The sequence below is a fragment of the Triplophysa dalaica genome, chromosome 16, assembly GCF_015846415.1.
Source record: "Triplophysa dalaica isolate WHDGS20190420 chromosome 16, ASM1584641v1, whole genome shotgun sequence".
NCBI classification, from domain to species: Eukaryota; Metazoa; Chordata; class Actinopteri; order Cypriniformes; family Nemacheilidae; genus Triplophysa; species Triplophysa dalaica.
Genome location: NC_079557.1, coordinates 22,020,762 through 22,044,187, shown reverse-complemented (window position 1 = coordinate 22,044,187; position 23,426 = coordinate 22,020,762). Strand labels below are relative to the sequence as shown.

General features: G+C 38.7%; 1 protein-coding gene across 6 annotated transcripts in view; it reads left to right on the top strand.

Annotated features, from left to right (window-relative positions):
* gria3b (glutamate receptor, ionotropic, AMPA 3b) overlaps nucleotides 1–23,426 on the top strand; it is an 84,458-nt gene that overhangs the window by 27,747 nt on the left and 33,285 nt on the right. For all 6 annotated transcript variants that reach the window (XR_008909220.1, XM_056769168.1, XM_056769169.1 and 3 more), the window contains exon 4: nucleotides 15,880–16,067. Coding sequence is in view for 5 of the 6 variants with exons in the window: in XM_056769168.1 (XP_056625146.1) it covers nucleotides 15,880–16,067 (188 nt within the window). In the remaining variant the exon portion in view is untranslated. The remainder of the gene's footprint in view (nucleotides 1–15,879; nucleotides 16,068–23,426) is intronic.

Genomic DNA, 23,426 nt, shown 5'->3' with positions numbered 1-23,426 from the left:
AGCCGTGTAGCCCCGCTGAAGCACACAATTAAAATCCATATTTCATAGTCTGTGTAGAAAGAAACAACATTACAAATGTTGACGCAAAACAAATCATTATTTTATGGAAAACATATTTTTAAAATGCAGAGTGTGTTTTGTTACAAGGTTGAGATTTATGAATTCTATTTCACCAGAGTAATTGACTCTCTCCTCACTAACAGCGATGTTCTCGTGTATGATGTGTTTTCATGGGCACTATATTCACACAGAAATCAGACTTAAAGTGGGGAGTGTCCTTTAAAGGGTTTCTACTTTGTCTGTTTTTCAAAGGCTTTATTATTTTTATGATGTGGTGTTTCAACTTCAAAAAATGCTTTAGATATTTCACCTGTGTTTGACACCGTCATCTTGATTCTCAGAAAAGGCAGTTGAGTTCCTGGACAGTGTTGTCAGATTGGGTGGACAATTTCCAGCCCAAAGGCTCAATAATACCCACCCACTCAAACAAACACTAGCTCAAATTTTAACTGCCAAAATAATGTGATAGAAATGTATTGCAATGTCAATCAACAATGATAATGACCATTTTATCTCCTTAAAATCAACTACAAGATGAAAAAATATAATTAAACCAGGAAAACAGGTCAAACGGATCAAACAGAGCATTAAAGAGAGTTAGAAAATATGACTAACATGTCCAGAAACCACTTCAAAGCAACAATCATGGAATGAACTAATGACTTTAACCCATAAAAAACACATTTTGTGCAAAAAGTGCCCACTATAATTAATGGCATTGGGAAAGCTGAATAAGCATTTTTCCACTCGTTTATGAACTTCATTCACACACCACAGCAGGCAAAAATGTAAAATTCATTGACACACAACAGAACAAAAAAAGAACAGCAGCAACAATAATGTGCTTAACTTTGAGAGTTGCCCTAACATCTGACAGAACTACAGTACGTGAAGTATATAGTGCAGAACATATAATGCAAAATTGAGCAAGTCCAGCAGCTGTCAAGGACGAGTATAATAAACAGAAGTAACATTAGTAGAATCCCATATTCACTTTGATTTTTATTCAATCATTCAACTGCTGTGAGTTCAGTTATAGTTATATTTACAGAGTCTTCGAGTCATCTGTCACCACTTGTATAATTCACGTTGTGAGATTTGAGTTACTCACCCTACTGTGCAACATATATTTGGGCCACTTTGGCATTGCGATCGCTTCAGTATACAAAGTCTGGTCCTTTAATGAGCCAAAAACCCTGTCACTCACAAGACATAACATGAGCTCAACTGTAGATTGATTGACATGTTAGGCCTCCAGATCCCAGACCTGAATGGTTAAACTGAACCAATAAGGGCTGTGTAAAGGAATAATGTGTTCATGACTGCACTACTATTATTTTCATATGTTTTGAAATAACTTGAATAATCAAAAGCAATGAAAAGTCAAGCTGCTTAAGCGGGTTTTTAATTTCATAAGCAGCACAAATTTTGTCCACCCGCCCAATGCATTTTTCTCCGGTCCAACCCGTTCAAAAGAACATGCGCAATCTGACAACACTGTTCCTGGTTCTATGAAGTCCCTCCTTCCGAAACGCTCTGATTGGTCAAGCTGTGCCAGTCTTTTGTGATATGTCTACTGTTGAGACGTCCCGCCCATTACCCTATCAGCATTGCAGGGGGCATGGCTTATGTAAAATTTGGCCATCATGATGTAAGTACTGCAGGAAGTAGTTAGTCGTTGTTGTCTCAGTGAGCCGTTGATTGCAGTCTTTAAAAAGTGAAAAGTGAACTTGACCTATTAGTCAGGTATGGTGACCCATCCCAGAAATGTGACCTCTGCTTTTAACCCATCCAGAGAGTAGTGAACACACACACTGCAAGTGGAGAACACATGAACACTTGGAGCAGTGGGCAGTTATCACTGCACTCTAAACATTAGGCCACGACAAAAAAGCGTTGTGACTTGGCAGATGTTGTTGATGGTTAAACATCTATACTACTCACTGGGTAAATTTAAAGAAGTTAGGGTGGGGTCTGATGCTTGATACTAGCATGCTATTGCTAGCCTCATCAAAATAGTCTCCCCTACCTCTTAACGATTTGCCACGTTTCATATGTGCTGCAAACCAAAGCAGAACTGCATGTGCAATAAATAATTAATGACTTAATCCCAAATGTAAAAAAGAACAACAACGTATGATTTATCATCCATTTAAAGGTGAAGTGTGTCATTTATGCAAAAAATATTTTCAAAGAGGTTTTTGTAATTCTATCGATATGACAAACACATAGTTCATTTGCATTCATACTGACAGTTTGTGATGCCTCGTGAGGTCTGCTATAGACCGATTTCACACCGTCGCCATGTTGAAATGGAAAGCGAGGCAGAGGTGGGTAGTATGGACAGATATATTGCAATAATAACCTGGAGTTATTAAAACCATCTTAAATGTGACAATATAAGCATACACTATAAAATCTAATTAGTTGATCTTACTTAAAAAAAGCATGCAAACCGATTGCCTAAAAAAAAGTTAAGTGAAATGGTACTGTTGAGTTCAAGTAACTAAACAAATTTGTTCAGATGTACTCTTGACTCAGTGTGGAGTACTCGGAATTAACTATTATTACCAATTTAAGAATTTCCATTGGATTTATTGCACTGTAAACCCGGACAAGTTTGCAATACTAAATTTTGATTACTGTATATCTAAATTAAATTTTACTACAGTTTAAATATTTAATTTATCCATCATTGGAGTTTTAAGTTCACTAAATTAAACTCTTTATTTCACATAAATATTATTCTAAAAATGCATAAATCAAACACCTTGACTTGTGCCACAAAATGAGCAAGAGGAGACTGATCTCAGAACTGTATGCACAGACTATGCTCATTGGTACAAATCGCAGACCCTAATCACATGCACCTTCTAAACAGGGGCAACAAAAAACTGAAAAATATGTCAAACTCTTCTAAATATCTAAGAGAAGTGAACATTAAACACGATCCAGTCTTTAACTTTACTAAAAACATATAAAATAATCATATTTTAAAAAATGTACTCTCCTAATGTAGTCTGGCGCAAAGCATGCTGGGAATCTTTTCTGCGTACAGGCAGGATCTGCTCTCCACTGCCTCTCGCTGGTGTGGTAAAGTAATTGCTACGCTTGCCGCTACTTGCTTGATTTAAGTAAGATATACTAAAGGCGAAAAGTAAATTGTTTTATTTCCCCTGCAAGTAATCTTAACTTAATAAAAACTATTTATACATTTTGACAGCTGAGGAAAGTTAACAAATAATTTGTAAGGACAACAATTAGATTTTACAGCGTAGGATGCCTGTCACACGAGCGGTTTTACTTCACCACTTGTGACTGTTTAATCTGCCAAATGTGGGATTCATCCGCGCACACACAGTCAATCAAATCTTGTTTTCAAACACATCATATGTTGATTTATGTCACAGACACTGGATGGTAGTCCAAACCATTGCAGTCTGTCCGTTCTTCTGGTTTTCTTCCCACCTCTGCCTCGCTTTCCATTTCAACATGAAATCAGTCTATAGCCTCATGAGTCTCATATGAGCTTCACGTATGTTTTCTATCTCTTTACCTTTGTTCAGTGTGCTCAGAATGAACCGATGAGCACAAGGCAGTGGTAATGACACACAGAGGTGTGTGAATGCTGCTCATTGGCTCTGCATTAAACTCTCATAATTCACAATAATGAGCCTGTTTAGAGACTCACGGGATGAATGCAGCCTGACACAGTTGGCAGAGACGGACGACACGAGGGCCAAGACGCCTGTGAATGAGATGATTAGATGACCACACATAGTTAGATCATGCGTCTGTTTCATTAGTCAAGCATGAGAAGTGGACGTGACCGTATCATGTTCACGCAGTCAAAGAGCCAACATGAAGAAAGAAAGAAATGAAGAGTCAAAGGACGACCCTTAAACCCTCTGCTGTTTAACATCAAAACAGATTAACCAGATTGAGATAGAAAAGAACGTCCCTTCAAACTGATGTCAGTCATACATTGTTTCTCTCATATACTCTAACATACTTGGATCATACAAGATAGACTTCCATCAAACTGCCAGTAAAAAGATAGATTTTATGTAAGGTTTTAAAGCATTTTGGAACCATGTGGGATATACAGTATAATACTGGTTTAAAGCTAAACTTGTGTCCTGTAAGTATTTGATATCAGATTTGTAGAGATGCAGATGCCAAAATGCAAAAAATCTGTAGATCATCTTGTATATTTCCATTTTTGGATGTTTGTGTTGTTTGCATAATTGATGATTCAAGTCCTTTTGACCTTCAGAAACTTAAATCTGCATTTGAATTATTAATTCAGACATTACTCTTTTATTAATAGACTTTTTATTGAATGGGATGTTTTAAGCAAGAATACAGTTCCTCGAGAACAAAGGTTTACAAAAGAAAGGACATTAGGAATATTTCACGAAGACGACAGTACAGAGCTGAATTATTAAGCCACTGTGACACAAAGACATGCTTCAATATTCACCTCTGAGCTCAGAGATATTGTCACGTGTGGAAAGCGTGTTCAGAGACTTTTATTGGTAACTACACAAAAAGAGTAGGATCTGCTCGTGGTGTCTGTTGCTAACAGCGTCTGGATGAAGGCCATTTACTCACCTACTCACTAACAGCTCCAGCAACCATGAAATTGCTGCCGCCAGCACCTTTCCTTCATTAGAAATGTTATACAAGACTAAATGATGACCCAGCCTTTGCTTTCAACTGAACCAGCGATTCTTACACGCACAACACCTATGCACACAACACTATGAAAGATCATGTTTAAATTGTAAGAAGACGCATAATGTGACGTTATTCTGATGAGACATACAGTTATTCTGATGAAAACAAAGAATTAAGGAGGCCGAACAAACACGTTGGACTTCATTCATGAAACATAAGTAGAACGTTTTTTTGTGTAAATCGATGCGTAGTCGTTGTGACATACGTTTTCGGATTCATGAAAATGTTTGTATTTTAAAAATGTTAGTTGGTAGGACAGAAATGTACATCTGCTCTTTATCTCGTGTGAATAGTGCATAAAACCGCATGTAACGTTCTGTATTCTTTTAGTCAAACTGATGACACTGTATTGTGATGCATCTATATATCATAATGATATTTCACCAGTTCTTTTGCTCGTCTATTATCAGTTTTTACTCTGACTGAAACACAGAGCTTGTCAATCTCCTATTTCACACAGACATCCAATCACAGTGGAGAAGAGGCGGGACAAACACTACATTGACCAACCGTCATACACAACAATGGAGAAGTTAATATTAATGGTTACTGCATTTCCATATTCAGTATTATTCTGTAAAATAAGATACTAGTTACATGTAAACTAACTATTCTCTGGAATAACGCGCAGTGCCTCCAAAGTGCTCTCGGGCGCCACAAGCTGGTTGTTTTCAGAAGAGCATCAGGTATTATTATTTTAGCTGGCTGAACACGCTTTGGTAGACAGATTAATTGATGAATTTATTGGTTATCATATAGTCTATAAGTCTCTTATGCATGTATGCAATATAATGTATCCAAACCAGAGAGTGAAGTCCAGAGGATTATACGTCATGTGTGTAGCTGTAAGATCACAGACGGGTTTATGCTACTTGTGAGTGAGTGTGCATGTGCGCCCCGTTTACCAGTGATTGGAATTCATTAACACACACACATTGTATTATCAAATCCGATGTTTAAGGAGTATTTGTTTATTCAGAGGAGAATTTTCAGGAAGGTCTGTTTTTGGCATAAATTACTCGGAATTTACACATATATTTACTAATGTTTCATGAATGAAGCCCATTGACTGAATAAGTGTTGACATTTGCTCAAATGATGCACTATTCAAACAATATTATTTGTGCTGTTGTCGTTTTATTTTTGCATTTCAGGTTCTCAAACAGTCCCCCTTAATAAAAACAGATTATTAGCATTATTTAAACATTACAGAATTGATTTGTTGGATTGAGTGGCTGATTGAATAATGGAATCAAACAACATTATTTTGTTCATAGATTCTACACGAGACGCATTATAAAACATGACTGTGTCACATTCAGATATGAGCAGACATCAGGAATGTAGAAAAGCATTGAATCACTGCGTGCGTGTCATTGCAATAGTGTAATAATAATCTTATGCACTTTAATATCAAGAGTTTCTTCAACACTTATTCGGCCCATTGACAGTTTGAAGAGGTTTATAAATATATACACAGGCTTAGAGATGGAAAATGAGCAGATCGTTTGTAAATGATCTCCCAAATGGATTTTTATGACTGAACTGTGATGCTAATGATAAGCCAGCATGTTATTAACATTTTCTTCGGCTCGGACTGGTTTGTGTGTTTTCTTCCGTCTAAATGGAATATTTTACGATTGGCTTCTTGAAACATAAGCCTCCAGAAATCATGAAAATCAAAAATTAAAAACATTATCTTGCTCCAGTTGCTGCGCGGGAGCATAAAAAACTCCCTCGTCTGTTTTATTTTTAAACCTCAGTATCGGATGTCAAGATGTTTTTTGGGGGGGATATAAAGGAAGGTTAGATATTGAAATTGACTTGATATTTTTCTCTTCACATCGTGTTATGAGTCACGCCGTCTGATGATGTAACAGATAATTGAATAGAGTCCTCCAGTGTAGGCTATGTGTTTTCTGCGGAGGTGTTTACGGTCCTGAATATCACTGTGTGTGTGTGTGTGTGTGTGTGTTGTGTGTTGTGTGTAGCCGCTGGCTCCAGCAGTCTGTAGGCTGTGCAAATGAAAATCAGCTCTGAGAGCCCCTACACTCTTGGCATGCGTGTTCCTTTATAGATACGCCGTACATGCTGCCTTGCATTTAGATTTTCTGCATGGGCTGTCTGGTCGATTAGGACTGTACTTGGCTCAAGATCCTTTTAATTAGAATAAACATACCACATCAAAGACTCTCTCTCCGCCCTCCGCCATTTCAGGCAAACACACTGAGGACACTTCCAATCTATCATTTTTATGATGGGATACGCGAGCGCATGGGTGGGGGATCTCTGTACGCTGGTAGATGCGGATCGTAAAAGTCGTGACCGCCTGCTCTCGGCGCGAGGTGAACGCTCATCAAACGTTAAGCTGGTATTTATTTTGGCTGTGGCAGAGGACAATGAAGATTAAGTATCCAAGAAGACATTGCTCATTAATGTGCGCAACAACACTGGCTGCCAGTGTTCTCTGAGGAAAGCAATATCTGCTTAATGAAACATGAGGTATGAGTAAACTAACCCAAAGCCAGCGGCACACCATTATCCCGATCCCCCGCTGTCCTGATGGGGCTGTGCGCTTCTCTCTGTACACGGCACAAACTCTGAATGGACAACCATTTTTCTAAATATAATCATAGTTTAGTGCTTTTTCAAATAAAAAGTATTTAGTGTTGAATTTTTGTGAGGAGCTCAAGGAAAGTTTGAGCGGGAGAGTGAAATACAGCCCTGTTCCCACTTTGTAAAGTAAAACTTCCTACACAAATGACCTACCATATTTTGCTGAACACCGAGGTCCTGTGATAATATTACTCCCGTGCGAAACGCCATCTTTGTGATTTGGTGGGCTCATAAATACTTTTTCAATAATGGAGGCTGTGTTAAAGTCTTTTGAGATTATTTCGGTCGCTGGGTCATATCCAGACCTGCCAATACAGCTGTTTTGTTATTTCTCTGGTGAGACTCCTGTACAGAGGGAGATCCCGGAGCGCGATCGCAGGTCTGATGTGCTGACAGGTACGGTCATATTATTATACACACCCAAATATAAGCAAAGCGTATATGTAAATTTGAGTAAAATCACAAGCTTCACTTATCCTGTGCGAATGCGCCACATAAGATACAGATGTGTGGAGGTTGATGTGGAGTTACTCTAGTTTTCCTCCGTAAATTAAACTGAAACGGCATCAATGATAAGGATTTAGCATTTTCAGAAGAAGTGCGTGTGATGTGAGGTTGTGTTTTTGGGTAGTTGTTTTTACCACCGCGAGTAAACAGAGACTGCCACATGTCATCATGATATAGTCACTAGATATGACTTGGGTCTCTTCTTCAGTGTAAGTGTCTGGGGTTTCTTCTGTGTGTGTGTGTGTGTGTGTGTGTGTGTTTTGTCAGGCATAAGGAAGGAAACAAGTAGATGTGCTTGCCTAAAAAATAATCATACACAAGGAGTATATGAAATAGGAAGAGTTTATGCAAACAGCACTTGTTTTCAAAACAAGTTTCTTCACAGTATTTTCATTCACAAGCAGGTTGTCTCACCTAGTGGCGTGTCTCACCAACATATAGTAGTATTATTAACTGACCAAAGTATATCAAATGTGAGAATTATAAATGAAAGCCTGAATTTTTAAGTTAGAGTGAATTTTGATGTCAATTCCACTATTGCACAGCACATATACAAATCTGAGTAATCCCTTACTTTACGTTTTGTAATGAAAAGTAATTAAATTACAGTAACTAATTACTTAATACTAGTTACACCCAACACTGCATGCATCCGAGTTTAATTCATGACAATAATTTAATACAATAATGTAGAGAATGAGTAGATGAATGATCTCAGATCTGATCTACTTATGGGCAAATGAGAGTGAGTCCTTTACTGGAAAAATATTAGAATGTAAAAGCAACACGCTTATCCCATCAGCTTCAGTGGCATAGTGAGTAAGACACGTGACGGTAGTTCTCACACTTCATATGAATGCAACTACATTTTCACAACACATATCAGATCATACAGGCATTCATTTTCAACACACTGAAGAAATTTTTTGAAAAATGTCTAAACAGGTGTTTAATAATAACGTGTATGGTAAGGTTGGGAGTAGTAGAGAGGTCTTTACTGTCCTAGTGAAGTCAAGTCAACTTTATTCATATAGTGCTTTTTACCATTTTAAATTGTTACACAGCAGCTATACATGAAACATAGTGACTATAAGCAAAACATAAAAGTTCTACAAGTAAAAAAAGTGAAGACAGGTTCACACCCACATGCATTAAACACAACTCCACACGCACAGAGCCAAACATACACATGCACGCACACATACGCGCACTGACACACACGCACACAGACACTCAAACACACACAGACACACACACACAGTGTAATTATCACAGAGAAGCACACATTTAAGATAAATGAGAGAGAAACACGGGTCAAATATATTATACTATAAGTATGTCATAATAAATAAATTAAGCTGAATGTTACATTATCAAAGTTATATTAATAAATATGAAAACGATCAATTCTAAAGCTGATGTCAGCAACAGGATGCAAATGAGTTTGCATCCATTTCATAATTTGAATACATATAATCATTTACACTCTATACATTACTTTGTTCACCTTGCTGTGTCCAAATGAAATCAAGATTAATTTATAGGGACATTATATGACTGAGCTCGTCAATGTCAGTCTGATTGAGGCAGCCGAAAAAATGAAGGAAGGTGAGATCTGCTACGGATAGAATCCGAGGTTGAAAGAGTTAAAGGGCCAGCGCGATGTAAGTAGCTAAATGTTTTATGTTTGACAAATGTCAGGGACGTTCATATATCATGTGCTGGCTGCGTTGCTTTTTTCCACTTTCTGGTGCTTTTGGGAGTTTGCTCTCCCTTGAAGTCTGACATTACTATTTGAGCCTATTGACATGTCAACATTTAAATAATGAACCTGAGTAAACAACCCATGAGCAGTAATTAATGTGCAGCGTGGTCGTGAACAGACAGAGGGAGCTGTTAAAAGTTTTTGCATATGTCCTGAACCGGACCACTGGTTCCAGAACAACATCACACCAGGGGTTCAGGTAGAAGTGGATAAGCTGGACATCTCAAACCAACCAGTGTTGGGTGTAATGAGTTACTAAGTAATTAGTTTCTGTAATTTAATTACCTTTCCCTTGAAAAAGTAATGTCATTTAATAACAGTTACTTCTGACGAAATTAAACAAAATACTATGTGTAATATATTAGTGTGCAATAGTGGAATTAACATAAAATTCCAAGTCTAACTTTAAAATCCGTCCTTTAATGTATCATTCTCACATTTGTTATTCTTTGGTTCAGTTAATAATAATACTTTATGTAGTTTTATAAGATTTATTTGAATGAATTAAGAGCCGTTTCATGTCAATCCTTGAATCACTGAACTAATCAAAATTGATATAATATATAGAAAGTCATTAGTAATAAGTCATTAAATACTTTTTGGAGAGAGTCATTTGTACAGTAATCTAATAACACAATTGAATATGTAATTAGTAACTAGTAATTCATTACTTGCCCAAGTAATTCCAAGTAACTTGCCCAGCATCTAGTCAAGAGTACAGAGGATAGAAGGCTTACCTACCGTTTGCTTCTAGTCACCCCAGCGCTGGGTCTTCATGGTGTCGCTGTCATCGGTCATGGAGAGACACAACAGAACGAGAACATATCTTACATTCACAGACCATCCAAACAGCAGATAAACACATGAATCCAGAGCTCTCGTGAAGGTAAAGTCCATGGATTTCAATGCTCTTTCATGTTCTCTGGAGAACTCATCTCAGTTCACGTTCGTTTCTTCAGACATTTCTGGGAAAAGAGAAAATAATGCTGCACACACAGCAGCAGTGGATAACACTTCTGTGGAAACCTGACAGTCTTTTGTCTGAAAGGAGTCAATGAAGAGTGAGTTATTTATCTAGAGAGTCAGTAGAATTGATGGGGTCCTGGCGAGGGTCCTTGGCATATCAATAACAGCTGTGCCGATGACATCAGTGCTGTCTGATGACCTGGATGACAACCCGTCTGCTGGAAATCACCGCTGGATAGGCCGGGTTTTTTTTCTTTTTGTTTGTCTGGCAGTGATTTACTGTGTGATCTGTCTCTAAATGCAGCGGGCAAGTCACAGAATTGTTTCAATTCAAAGTCAATTAACTTTGCCTCTCTAATTAACTGTCAAAGAGAGAAAAGTAAGTCATTCTATGTATTAATAAGCTCTGGAGAGGGCTCGGCGGGGGTCTGTTTGGGGCTGCAGACAGTTTTGTCAAAGCTGTCAGAGTTTTGTGCTTCTTACTGTTCCCTCCATCCTGACTGTTGATGTCTGTGAGAGAACTTTTCTGCTGACTTTGAAAAAGTGAAAGTGAAACTCGTCCATTACTCCCGAGAATGTTTAGTCAGATTTCATCTCTTCATTTCCATTCAAATGTGAATCAAGACAGGGAAGAAATCTCTAAAAGAATCTTAAATGAATTCCATTGTACCCGTTCAGATTGAGTCTAGCTGCCAATGTGAGACACTGCTGGTGTTAATAATGTTTTTCACAGTAAGTCATGTACAATTCGCTGGGAGAATCATCCGGCTTTTACAATGAATGCTTTCTGAAATATCAGCAGACTTTTGTCAGTGTTAAAATGATAATAATAAAATTATTTAGTATTATAATACTGTCAAATGCTGCAGCCCTCAAATGTATGCAGACATTTCAATCACATTTTCCAATAAATGGATGTCATTGCATTAAAAAAATGTATTCTTCCATTTTCTTTACTTCTAATCAATGATGCTAAAGCTTTTGAAAAAAAAGCTTAACACACACACACACACATTCAGAAGTGAAAACTGCTGTTTTATATCATAAGAGCTCTTATCTGATGAGCAGCTGAAGAAGGAGGTTATCCCCGTCATCTTCATTGTTGTGACGTTTGGATGTTATTGCTCTGATCTTTGAACTTCACCTCCAGAACAATTTCTTCTACTGGACAGTAAACTGATGGAAGCTTCTAGAGTCCTCCTGAACACAAGTGAAGACAGTTTGTTTTGAAATATTACTACAACATTTAATGGCAAAATCAAGTTCCTTAAAAGTCGGTGTATGTAACCAACAAGCAGGAAGCCATTTTATTGTTATGTGAACAGAAAAGTATAAAACAGGAAATGACATCAGCATGTAGGCCCTGATGATTCACGGTTGCATTTTATATCAAAGCAGAAACCATTCAATCAAATGTACATTATTTAGTAAATTCACTTAAATAAAAAAACTTTTAACAGATTCGATACATGTAACCATTTAAGAAAAAACGTGATGTTTAGTTATGGCTTTTGGAGCAAAGGCGCCGCCATCTTACAGCCCCACGGCATGTGACATCACTGGGTTGATTCGCGACATTGCAATATTTTCTGATTGCATTACCCTACACTGAGCCGTGAAGAAAAACAAGCATTTCCTTACTTTTAGAATGTGCACTTGTTTTAAAATGGATGGAGACGAACTAGAACCATCTGATGAGCACATGATTAGACTTATTAATTAACATACATTGATTTCATAACGTAAAACACAATGTGATGTAAACAACGTTTCATACAATAAGCGTTTATGTGGCATTTTGCCATGTTTTCATACATATGTGCAGTACATTGTGTTACTAACTCAAAGCTACATAACATATTAATGCTATATAGTATTAATACACAATAATACAAACAGTCAGTGAAGCGGTTCAACGGTCTGTTCCCGTGATGATCCTGGTGGAATATCTCACAGCTATCAGCTAATCAGATTCGAGAACCATAGAGAACTGATGGATAATTAATGTTATTGAAGACGTCCACCTCACGGCATAATATAGTAAATGTTCGCACCATAGAGATGCAGAAATGGCCACGCAATATATGGTCCAAACCAGCCTCCTGACAGCAGATAGACCTTAGAACGGTAGGCATCAACACACACCATCCAAACTGACACCAGCTAGTGTTTCCGACCCGCTCTTCACCCCAAACCAGTGGGTTCACAACATCTTCATTCCTCCCGTAACGGATACATTGCTTTGCCCTCTTGGCGTATTGGCTCAAACGCAAAAGAAATGATCATGTGCTCATCAGTGCGCATTCTAAAAGTAAGGAAATGCTTGTTTATCTTCAAGGCTCAGTGTAGGGTAATGCAACGATTGCCTTTGCTCCAAAAGCAATAACAAAATAACAAGTTTTTTCTTAAGTGGTTACATGTATCGAATCTGTTATATGGTTTTTATTTAAGTGAAAATAAGTTTACTATATAATTAACATTTGATCGAATGGTTCGTTTCCGCTTTAATGGCATGCATGGCGTGGTTAGTTCAGACTTTCAAATAGCAAATGTCCAAGAAAACTTTGAAAACACATTATTTTTGTTGAAAGTAACACAAAACTTTTCACCCTGAAAAATATGTTTGAACAAAATCAATAAAAAACAAATGAACATTCTCACGGTGAATGAACGACCCTTTCAGAGCGATTCACAGTGGCAAGAAGACCTTTTTAGTTTCTGTTTCCCAGAAACATACATCATGTTGACATGTAAATGAAATAAGGCAAAATGAGTAAACTCTAGCACAGCATACACTTTCAGCTTTATTCTGCCATCATGTTTGCACTACAGACCATAATTTCACTCATATATAATATGGTTTAAACGAGCGTACGATCCTCATGCACTCAGAGGGAGATGACCTGTCATGACTGACACATCAGCTCTTTGAGTCGATGGTGCAACACTTTTTCAGCCATTTGCATATGGTGGTTTTATATGTTGTGAGAAGTCATTTAAGGTGGTGGAAGCGGAGCGGAGCGGTGCGGTGGCAGCTGTGCGCTAAGAGAGCAGACACAGGGCTTTTCACGCCACCTGGACCGGGCACATCAACTGAGCCGTGGAAAGCCTGAATGGAGTGAGTGCAAAGAAAACTTCCAGCAATCTGCAGTGAAAGGCAGCTGCCAGAAAAAAGCGTTAGACTTTGTTGCAGCCGTGCGTGCGTTCAGTGTCTGTGATAAGTCTGTAGACGAGCAGAAAAACGTGAATTCATGATTTACTCTGGATATGAAATAACAAACCTGCATCGAATACAGCACATATGTTTAAAATGAATGATGTTGTCTTGTGCTTAATAACATGTTTAAGCTGTACTCGATGAATATTACGCGAGCCCGAGGCTGTTGATTTGACTCTACTGCTGTGCACATGGAAACTAAATCAATCCTTTGACAGAACCTCATATAAACCATCAGTTCATCAGGATACTTTTCATTATAGAGGACATCTGTCACAACATCTGATGTTTACATGACTACACAAATAACTAAAGAAAATGGCAGATTTGACTACTTTTGTCATTTGGCTATGATTCTTGATGATGATGTAATGATGGTGAGCAGCTCACAGTAGACTGAAAGCAGATGATTATTTTCACATCATTTCTGTGCAGTTGAGAGGTGATGGTGATGTCTCGAGTGCAGTGATAGGCGTATAAACATGTAGACAGGTCTAGTGTTCATTTCGTTAATAAACAACAACTAAGACTATATCAACATGCAATATCATTGATAAATGATGAGACTAAAATAAAGCTATAAAATCAAAACTATTTTAGTCTTTGTTGAACATATTACAGCGAGCCTCTGCTGTGCCAGCGTTCAAGTTTGCGGTTGGCAGATGACATGAGTTCAGATCCCATACCAGAGATAAAAAGTTTTCTGCCAGTGGGTGACTCCATTTATGCAGTGTGGCAACCACACGCAGATGTTCTCACTGCGGACGCGCCGTTGATGATCTTAAAGTCATCATGCAATCAGACAGGGAAATTCTAAGAGTTTTACAGTGTTGCAGTGATTATTATAAATGATTTTTACATTTTTTTTTAATAATTTGCACTTGTAATCTTTAATCAAGATCGTTAAACTAATCTCCCTCTCTCAACAACAACTCTTCACCACATGATGTCGGCAACATAAAAGAGGTCGGACCATACTCACTGTCCAATGACCAGGCACTTTAGCCTCCAGGCCCAACTTACAACAAACCAATCAAAAAGTGAAGGGCCGCCTTACAGTTTTTTCTAATTTCAGAAGCCGTTTCACTCTGATACACGTCACCATACGAAAAAGAAGTCTATTATGGTTTCATTACATTGACGCATTTGGCAGACACTTTAATCCAAAGAGACTTACAATGCATTGTACTATACATTTGTTTTTCTTAAGTATATGCAGTCCCTGGGATAGATCCCATGACCTTGCCGTTGCTAGCGCCATCCTCTAACCGATCTGCAGCCGGTCTGTGTTCTCTCATGAGCAGCTCGAGCCACGTTGATCTCTGCTTCATTGTTTTTTTGAGTATTTGGTTGCTGAACAAAGACATCTCATCTCGTCAAAACTGAAAGTCCGTTTGCATGCTCAGTCGCATTGTTTTTGGGTAATTGTCAATATTTTGCGGGCATCAGGAAGACACCAGTAATTTGCAGGAGAACTTAAGGCAGAGGTTGGATGTCTATGAACAGGCCTCTGCACTTATCACACCTCTGTGGAAATACTTCTTAGATGAAGTTATACCACATGACGAAAATGTGAAGTTAGGGTTGTGAAGACTTGTGAAGACTTAAACCAGAGGAATATGTATAGACATTTTGTTGACTAAACTTGACTAAACAGAAAAAGGACATGGATAACTAAATCAGATCAAAACTCAAAAGTATATTTGTCGTGGGATTAAAATAAGACTAAAATAAAAATTTGCTGACAAACTGGTCACACAGATTGATTGTCGGTTTTAAAATAGCGATGTCATTGTTTAGTATAACGTTGTGTTGCTGTTTTCACCAGAGCTGACACCCAATTTTACATGAAATAAGTTGCGGTCATTTTGACTGACGTTGTGTTAATTGAGTTTCAAACTTCAATGTGTGTATGTACATGAGTGTGGATGCTAAAAACCTTTTCAGTGACAGCATTTGAACATCTGTGAAGTGTGAACTAACACGTAAATGACTGTTTTCCTCACAGGATTCTCCATCCTTCAAGCCATAATGGAGGCAGCGGTGGCCAACAACTGGCAGGTAACTGCACGCTCGGTGGGCAGCATAACGGACCCCCAGGAGTTTCGCCGCATCATTGAAGAAATGGACAGGAGACAGGAGAAACGTTACCTCATCGACTGTGAAGTGGACCGAATCAATGTCATCTTAGAGCAGGTGAAGTCTCAGACGCTCTCCGTCCGAATGTCTGACAGCTTGTCTACATGTTTCACTATATTTTAGAGCTCCGATCACCACCACATCAACTGTGAGCTTCAGTTCAGCAACATTAAAACCTGTTTGTCCATCCCAGTACATTGAGCACTGTTGTTTAGACAATTATTAAAGTAGAAATATGCATGAAAAATGCACAAATGATTTTCATAAATCTCTTATAAGTCATTGTAATTTGTTGATGTCAGATGTGGGAGTAGATATTGAATGATGTTTTATTAACAAAGTTCGGGAGGAGCATGTGCAAATAATAACGCGCCGGCCCGGCATTAGCAATCACGCCACCTATCCTACCAAACCAGAGCGAGCTCTAGAAAAAGTGGAATAGCCTTACCTCCTCCACTCAACATTTTCGCAGCATCCCGCCTCCACCCTGACTCCTCACCATTAACCCTATTTTTCACCCAAAAAGGGGGGGGTGCTCGGGGCTCGGGCAAACACAGAGATCGGAGCCCTCGCTCTAGACAAAGCAGGAGTGCTCCGGGGTCGGCATCTCTCTCAACCCCGGAGCACGCCAAATACGCATGCTTTATTCTCTGCTTAACTAAACTGCCACCCATTTAATTATTTGCTACGGTGAACTCGTGAAACGATATTCTCTTTGGACGCTCGTAGATGAGAGAGGTACTTTGACATCTTCAGTCAGCTCTCATTTCTATCTATTAGCTTCAATAGCACAATAGCCCTGCATTCACTTTGACTTTATGAATCAGTTCTGAGATTCATAGAAAGTATTTAGTCTTCATTTACTGTGAACAACTTAATTCAATTTTCTTTACTCAAAGATTCTGAGTCAAATTGAACAATACATGTTGTCATTGCTGCATTTTTCTAATGGACCGCAACAGGTACAAGAAATCAATAGAGTGACTGCAAACTTTTTTACAGGTCCTTTGTGAGGATTCTGTTTTAAATATATATTCAATTATGCATTAAGTACATTGATAGAAGAAGACTTGAATCAGATCTGACATAACCGAGTCAGATTTTATATGTTTGATTTATAGTCATTGATTTAAGCCAGGGGTTCCCAAATTTTTCAGACCACGACCCCCGATATTAGACTGCTGACGACCCGCGACCCCCTCCTCCTCCCCCTCCTCCTCCCCCTCCTTTCTCATCTTTGTGTTTTCCTCCGACAGCTTGTAAGGATTTGCGATTTGGTTACATACTGACAGAGCTAAAACAAAAAGGAACACAATCTCTAAGCCAGGCTATTTTATTAACAAATTACGGACAAAAACAAATACATCCCATAATCTCTAAGCCAGGCTATTTTATTAACAAATTACGGACAAAAACAAATACATCCCATAACTGTGAAATAAAGACAGAATAAGAACAAGCTGCCTGTAACACGCATACAACAATAACTTTGTATTCAGAAAAAAACGCCTAATGTGATGGATGGGCGCTGTTGCGCGGAGCAAAGCAGATCGCCACCCGCAGATCATATTCCACCCGCAGATCATATTCCACGTTAAACCGTGAACTGTGTTTATTCTTAATGTAAGTCAGCGCGGTGAATGTCTTTTCGCATAAATACGTTGAGCCAAATTGCATGAGTACATCCAACGCGGCTTTCGACGACTGTGGATATTCCAGCGCAACAGAAACCCAGAACTCTAACAGTTCTATCAGCGCATCTTCCATATCTGACGCCACATTATTTTCCGTGGTTACATTAAATGGTGACCTTATCCAGTCAGATTGGTCGGGAAGTTTTATTTCCAGTTTATTTTAATTATCCTAAATTTATACTCGCATCATTACTACCTTTTTTAACATATACAATTTTTTTTTTTAATTAAGTTTCTGTAAATCATCTCGCGACCCCCCGCCCCCCACTACGCGACCCCCCGGGGGGTCGCGATCCCCACTTTGGGAACCAATGATTTAAGCGACCATGTACATATACAAACTATTGCTTCAGATTATAGGCAGTCTGACAGGATTACATCATACTTACAGCAACTCATGTAAATCACTCTTGATGACTTAATTTTTTTATTATTAAACTGAAAATACTTTCACTCTTGATGATCTCAACAATCCACTCTGTTTGAAAAAATAATGATGAAAGTTTTATCTTCTTTTAAATCATATTGTCTGATTTGTGAATGGGGCTTCGTCCTGTGAAATTCAATGACAGTCTGTTGATGAAAGGCAGTGTTCTACAGGCTTTATCTCTCTGATACATTGCTGTGGGTTTATTAGATAGATGAAGATGAATTGGAGAAATAATGATGGGAATTCTGCATCGTTGGCCTCTGCGGCACACATTTGTTTAATCCCTTTGGCGACCTCAGCATGTACTGGCTAAACTGGGTCTAATTGAAGTAATCTCCCCAGCTCCGCTGACACCGATAGCTGAGATAAGTCGCCGGACCTTCTGAGACCCGAGCCAAGAGATGTGCGCTGTAGAGTTCGCTCATCGTAATCCATCTGAATTTTGTGATGCTCAGCCGTCGGGCATGGGCTGGGATGAGAAGCCGGCCTCCAGAGGGTTTCAACAGCTGAGTGAAGCTTTGTGAAGAGCAATGGTGACAGCTTTTACTGCCCTGCTATACCGAGTATGTCAACCCATGGCAATAATTTATAAGCAATACCCTTGCAGTGGGAGCACAGAGGGGCTTGTGCTTTTTCAAGAGGAAAACGAGCCTCTGATCTGAGCTTTATGTGCTTTTTTCACTGTGTGACTGTAACATTCTGTCATGAAGTGATGTGATTTCTCTCATCAATATGGTCAAAGATCAGGGCCAGACCCTTACCAGGTCTTTGCACATACAGTATGAAATTTTCGTATGCCTTTTTTGTATTTGGCACAAATAGATAGTGCTGTTAGTGCCGAAAGTGTCATGGTTTCACCTCTCCTTGTCAGGTATTTCTTGGTTTGGAGGTGGAATCATACAGAATACTTTGTTTCATGTGGGGAGAGATGTTTTTGACCTTGTGGCCTTCCATACTCTCCCCGAGTCGCGTCATCGTTCCTACCCTCCTGTTTCCTAGTTTGTGTTAATTACCTCCCCATGAGTGTTTATCCCCTTCACCTGTTCCCTCTTAAGTTTGTTCCCTATAAAGAGTCCTCATGTTTCATTGTCCTGGGCGCGTTCATTGTACGTCTTACCTTGCATGTATGCTGTACGTCTTACCTTGCATGTATGCTGTACGTCTTACCTTGCATGTATGCTGTACGTCTTACCTTGCATGTATGCTGTACGTCTTACCTTGCATGTATGCTTTATGTGATACCTGGTCCTCGTCTGAGTTGTTATCTAAGTAAGTGTCAGTTCAGTGTCTTATCAAGTGTTTGTTTTTGTATCCAGTTTTAGTCAGTCAGTGTCCTTGTATTTGCTTATATTTTACCCTGTCGTGTTTTCCCCATTGTGGGTTTTGTTTTGCCCTTTTTGTCCTGTTTTGTATATATTAAATACCTTTGTTACCCCTACCATCTCGTCCTGCCTGTGTCTGCCTGCTATTGGGTTCTCCTGCCCTGTCTTGCCACGAGAATCGTGAGAGAACCGTGACACGAAGGATTCTGGGGGAACGTTCAACTAAACCCAAAAGATATTCAAGCTGTATCTTTCATCAGTACTAGAGGAACACCTGGAGCTTAACCGCTTTACAGAACTGACGGCAAAAACAGCTGAATGAGAGCAAAAGAAAATCATGTGAGGGAAGTCATGAAGACTGGGGCTTTAACATGTCTTAAAGGCTCACAGACTCTGGAGAGCTTTTAACATGTCACTTTAACAATCTAATGGGATTACAGGTTTAGTTTAGTACCGCTCGAGTCACAAACACAAGAAGAGGGATTCAGGACAAAAGCGGGTGGAGGAAACCTGAGTCAGCAACAGTAATTCACATTTCATTGTGTTTGTATTTGTGATGAGATGAATGAGCTCATGAGCTGTATTAAGACATATTAGCTGTGAGCAGATTCCCACACTTTCCCATGCTGTATCAAAGGAAAGAGACGTTTGTTTAATGTAGATATTAACGCTATCCCACCCACATTCATTGTACAGCTTTACTGTCTTTAAACAAGAAATAAACTACATGTTTTTTTTTAAACGTTCAAGAAAGACAAATAATACTAATGCCTTCATGAAACATTACTGAGAACTTTGTTCAATCTTTAAAGCTCTGAAAGGTGAAAATAAAGAGCGCTGTGATGTTCCCCTCGGCTCAGCTGGTCGTGGGGACAGAAGTGTGGTTTAGTTTTGTTGTTCATATGGTCTTGTGGGCCCATTAAATGCACTCAATAATATTCTTTAATCAATGAGCCTCCCAGTCAAGCAGATATTTTAGGAGTTGTGTGATGTTAAGAACCCTGCAGGGACTGGACATCATTGACTGGGTCATTGTTCAGGTCAAACAGGAGGAGGAGAATGATGACAGAGTCAAGAGCCGTATTGATTTACAGGTCAGTATTTGACTCTGCACTCTTTAACAGGAAAAACACACATGCATGATGAGAAACTCATAAAATGACAAGTGAAGGAAAATGCAGAAGAGGGTCGAGGGATTCAATGATTTGAGGAACATTTGTGGAGGGTGATGTGAAGCGTGCTGGATGTCACAGATGGCAAAGTTAATCTCAATAGTGGATTTTCTGAGGCGTATAGTACGTTGAAGGTCACCCTGTGATGTTAGGGATTTTAAACTGGTATCTGGTGACAAGACTGAGGACTCTTCACATCACAGAACCATTGTGAGTGGTGTCTAGTTCTGGATGAATCTCACAGCTCAGTTCTCAACAGCTCCTGAAGCCTGTTTCTTCTTTTGGATCCAAATACATCAAGACACCGTCGTTCAAGTTGTCATGTCAGATTTGAATCTGTGTTGTGAAAACCAATGGGTGTGTTGCCCCTGTAGTGTTTGATGTGTTGTTGTGCTAGGAATAGTGCGACTGTTTGCTGTGATTATTTGATGAGTTTTATTAGACGTAACATGATCTGTCAATTAAGCCACGTACATCAACATAAGTTTGGCATTGCCTTGGCAAAAGAGGCTATTGCAACAATGGTGATTTGAGAGCCAACGGTCTCTCGGCCAACTTTTTCAGAAGACAGACGCTTGCATTGATAAAAGTTAACATAGGCGAGTGGCTTTAGCTGTTCTTCTGGAAATGAGGCAGATCTGCTCAGTTCACAGAGCATCACAGAGGAACGACGATGTACAGATGCTCCTGACGCTTAATGAGAATGTATTCCCCCTGGGAGCATTCCACTTTCTGGCCTGCCCACATAAGAGCTAGCCTGAGGGCGGAGAAATGAAGATAACTTAGTGTTCTAGTGAGCTTCTGCAATGCATCGGGGGCCATTTGTCCACCCCCATCCTCAACCCTCAATGAGTTTTCCAGAAGCCTTATTGATTGGTCATGCCATGAGCTAACGTGTCACAGGAAAACTGGTGATGTAGCAGCTTTGTTTGTTTGTTTTTGTCCTGTTACACTTTGGATAACATATGCTGCTTTACACAGACATATGTTTGGGAATAGTCTGTAGAATATAAATCTGCATGCTGACACTAATAAATATAGCATGTTGATTTATTTGACTAACATCACTTCCAAGAGAGCACTTGATATTAGGGCTGTTACATTACATTGAAATTGAAATAGTTAAAATCTCTCTCTCTATCTCACTCACTCTCTCTATCTCTCTATCTCTCCATCTATCTCTCTCTCTCTCTCACACGCTCTCACTCTCTATCGCTATATCCCTCTGTATCTCTCTCTATCTATCGATCTCTCTCTCTACCCCTCTATCTCTTTCTCTCTATCTTTCCCTATCTCTCTCTTTCTTTATTGGCATGATTGCGTGTTCCAAAGCATTGAACCTAAAAGAAATACATTCAATATGTTAACACCATAAAGCCTCTATACTTATCTCTGCCTAAACCTTCCTCATCATTAAATAGATTTAAACAGTTTCAAACTAAATAAATGTAATAAATCACTATAAATAAGCTCTCCTCATCAATCAAAAACATTCACACAGTAGCTTTGAATTCAAAGTCAGTGAGTGCAGCTGAAGCGTGTCAGAGGAGAACTGACCCTCCCAGCTGAGTCTGGTTTCTCCTGAGGTCCTCTTATTATTTCCTTTTATTTCATCATTGGAGTTTTGCTTCCTCACCACTGTGCCATATTTGCTCGGTCACAAGGAGACTGTTGAATGTATAATGTATAATTACACTATAACACGGGCACTGTCAAATAATGTTGCTCGGAATGCTCTTACTCTTTCTATACCATGCACTGTGTTGTATTTGACCTCTTTCTGGGTTTTCCTTGTTTTCATGTAAAGCTGCTATGAAACACTGCAACATTGTGAAGCACTTTATAAATACTATTGAAATTGACAAAATTTGACCAATGACCAATAACTCTGATATGCTAACTGACTAAATGTCTCAAAGTTTCAGATAGATATTCTTGTTTTTATAAAGTAATGATGTAAGTATGAGCCCTGTGATGAAATGACAGTATTTCTGATGATGGTTATATTTGATGTTTTTGTCTTCAATTCTGTCATCTTTTTACAGTAAGTCTTATTCATATACATCCCACGAAAGCTTTGATACACACAAGGTTTACTAGCACTATAAATATAGAACAGTCCGATTGCTTACGTAGACAAATTTACTCAAGTTTTGCCAATGTCCATTGTAATGATACAAATAACAATTCAATCTACTCAATGTTTTTTTTTTATAATTACAGTAAACTTTACAGTTTCTACTATAAACATGTCTAGCTGCTTTACAACAATGCTTGATTTTAAAGGGCAATGTGTGAGATTAAGGAGGATCTATTGACAGAAATGCAATATAATACACATAACTATGTGTTCGGAGGTGTAAAAAAGGCTTGTTTCTACAGGAGCCCTAAAAGGACAAACTGCTGTACAGAACGAGTTTCATAAATACGTAATCTCCTTCGTTAAAGAAGTAGAAACAAGACGACATCATAGTGCTGTGTCAGCCACCGTAGTGCTTCAAAAGAGAGGGGTGGAGTGAGCTGCTGGTTGCAATTCACAGTCTCTCCACTAAATGCCGCTAAAATTCACACACTGTATCTTTAAATTCAAATATTTGTCAAATTTAAGATAAGCATTCACATAAACATTTCTCATCAAATGTACTCAAATCCAGATTATTTGACCTCTACAATCTACATTCATTTACACCTCCAGACTCTTCTACAATTACACTGTCATTTCTTTCTCCTTTTATTTCACTTCAGCCATTTCTCAGAAACATCTCTTGTTCTTCTCCATAATATCTTCATTTTTATTT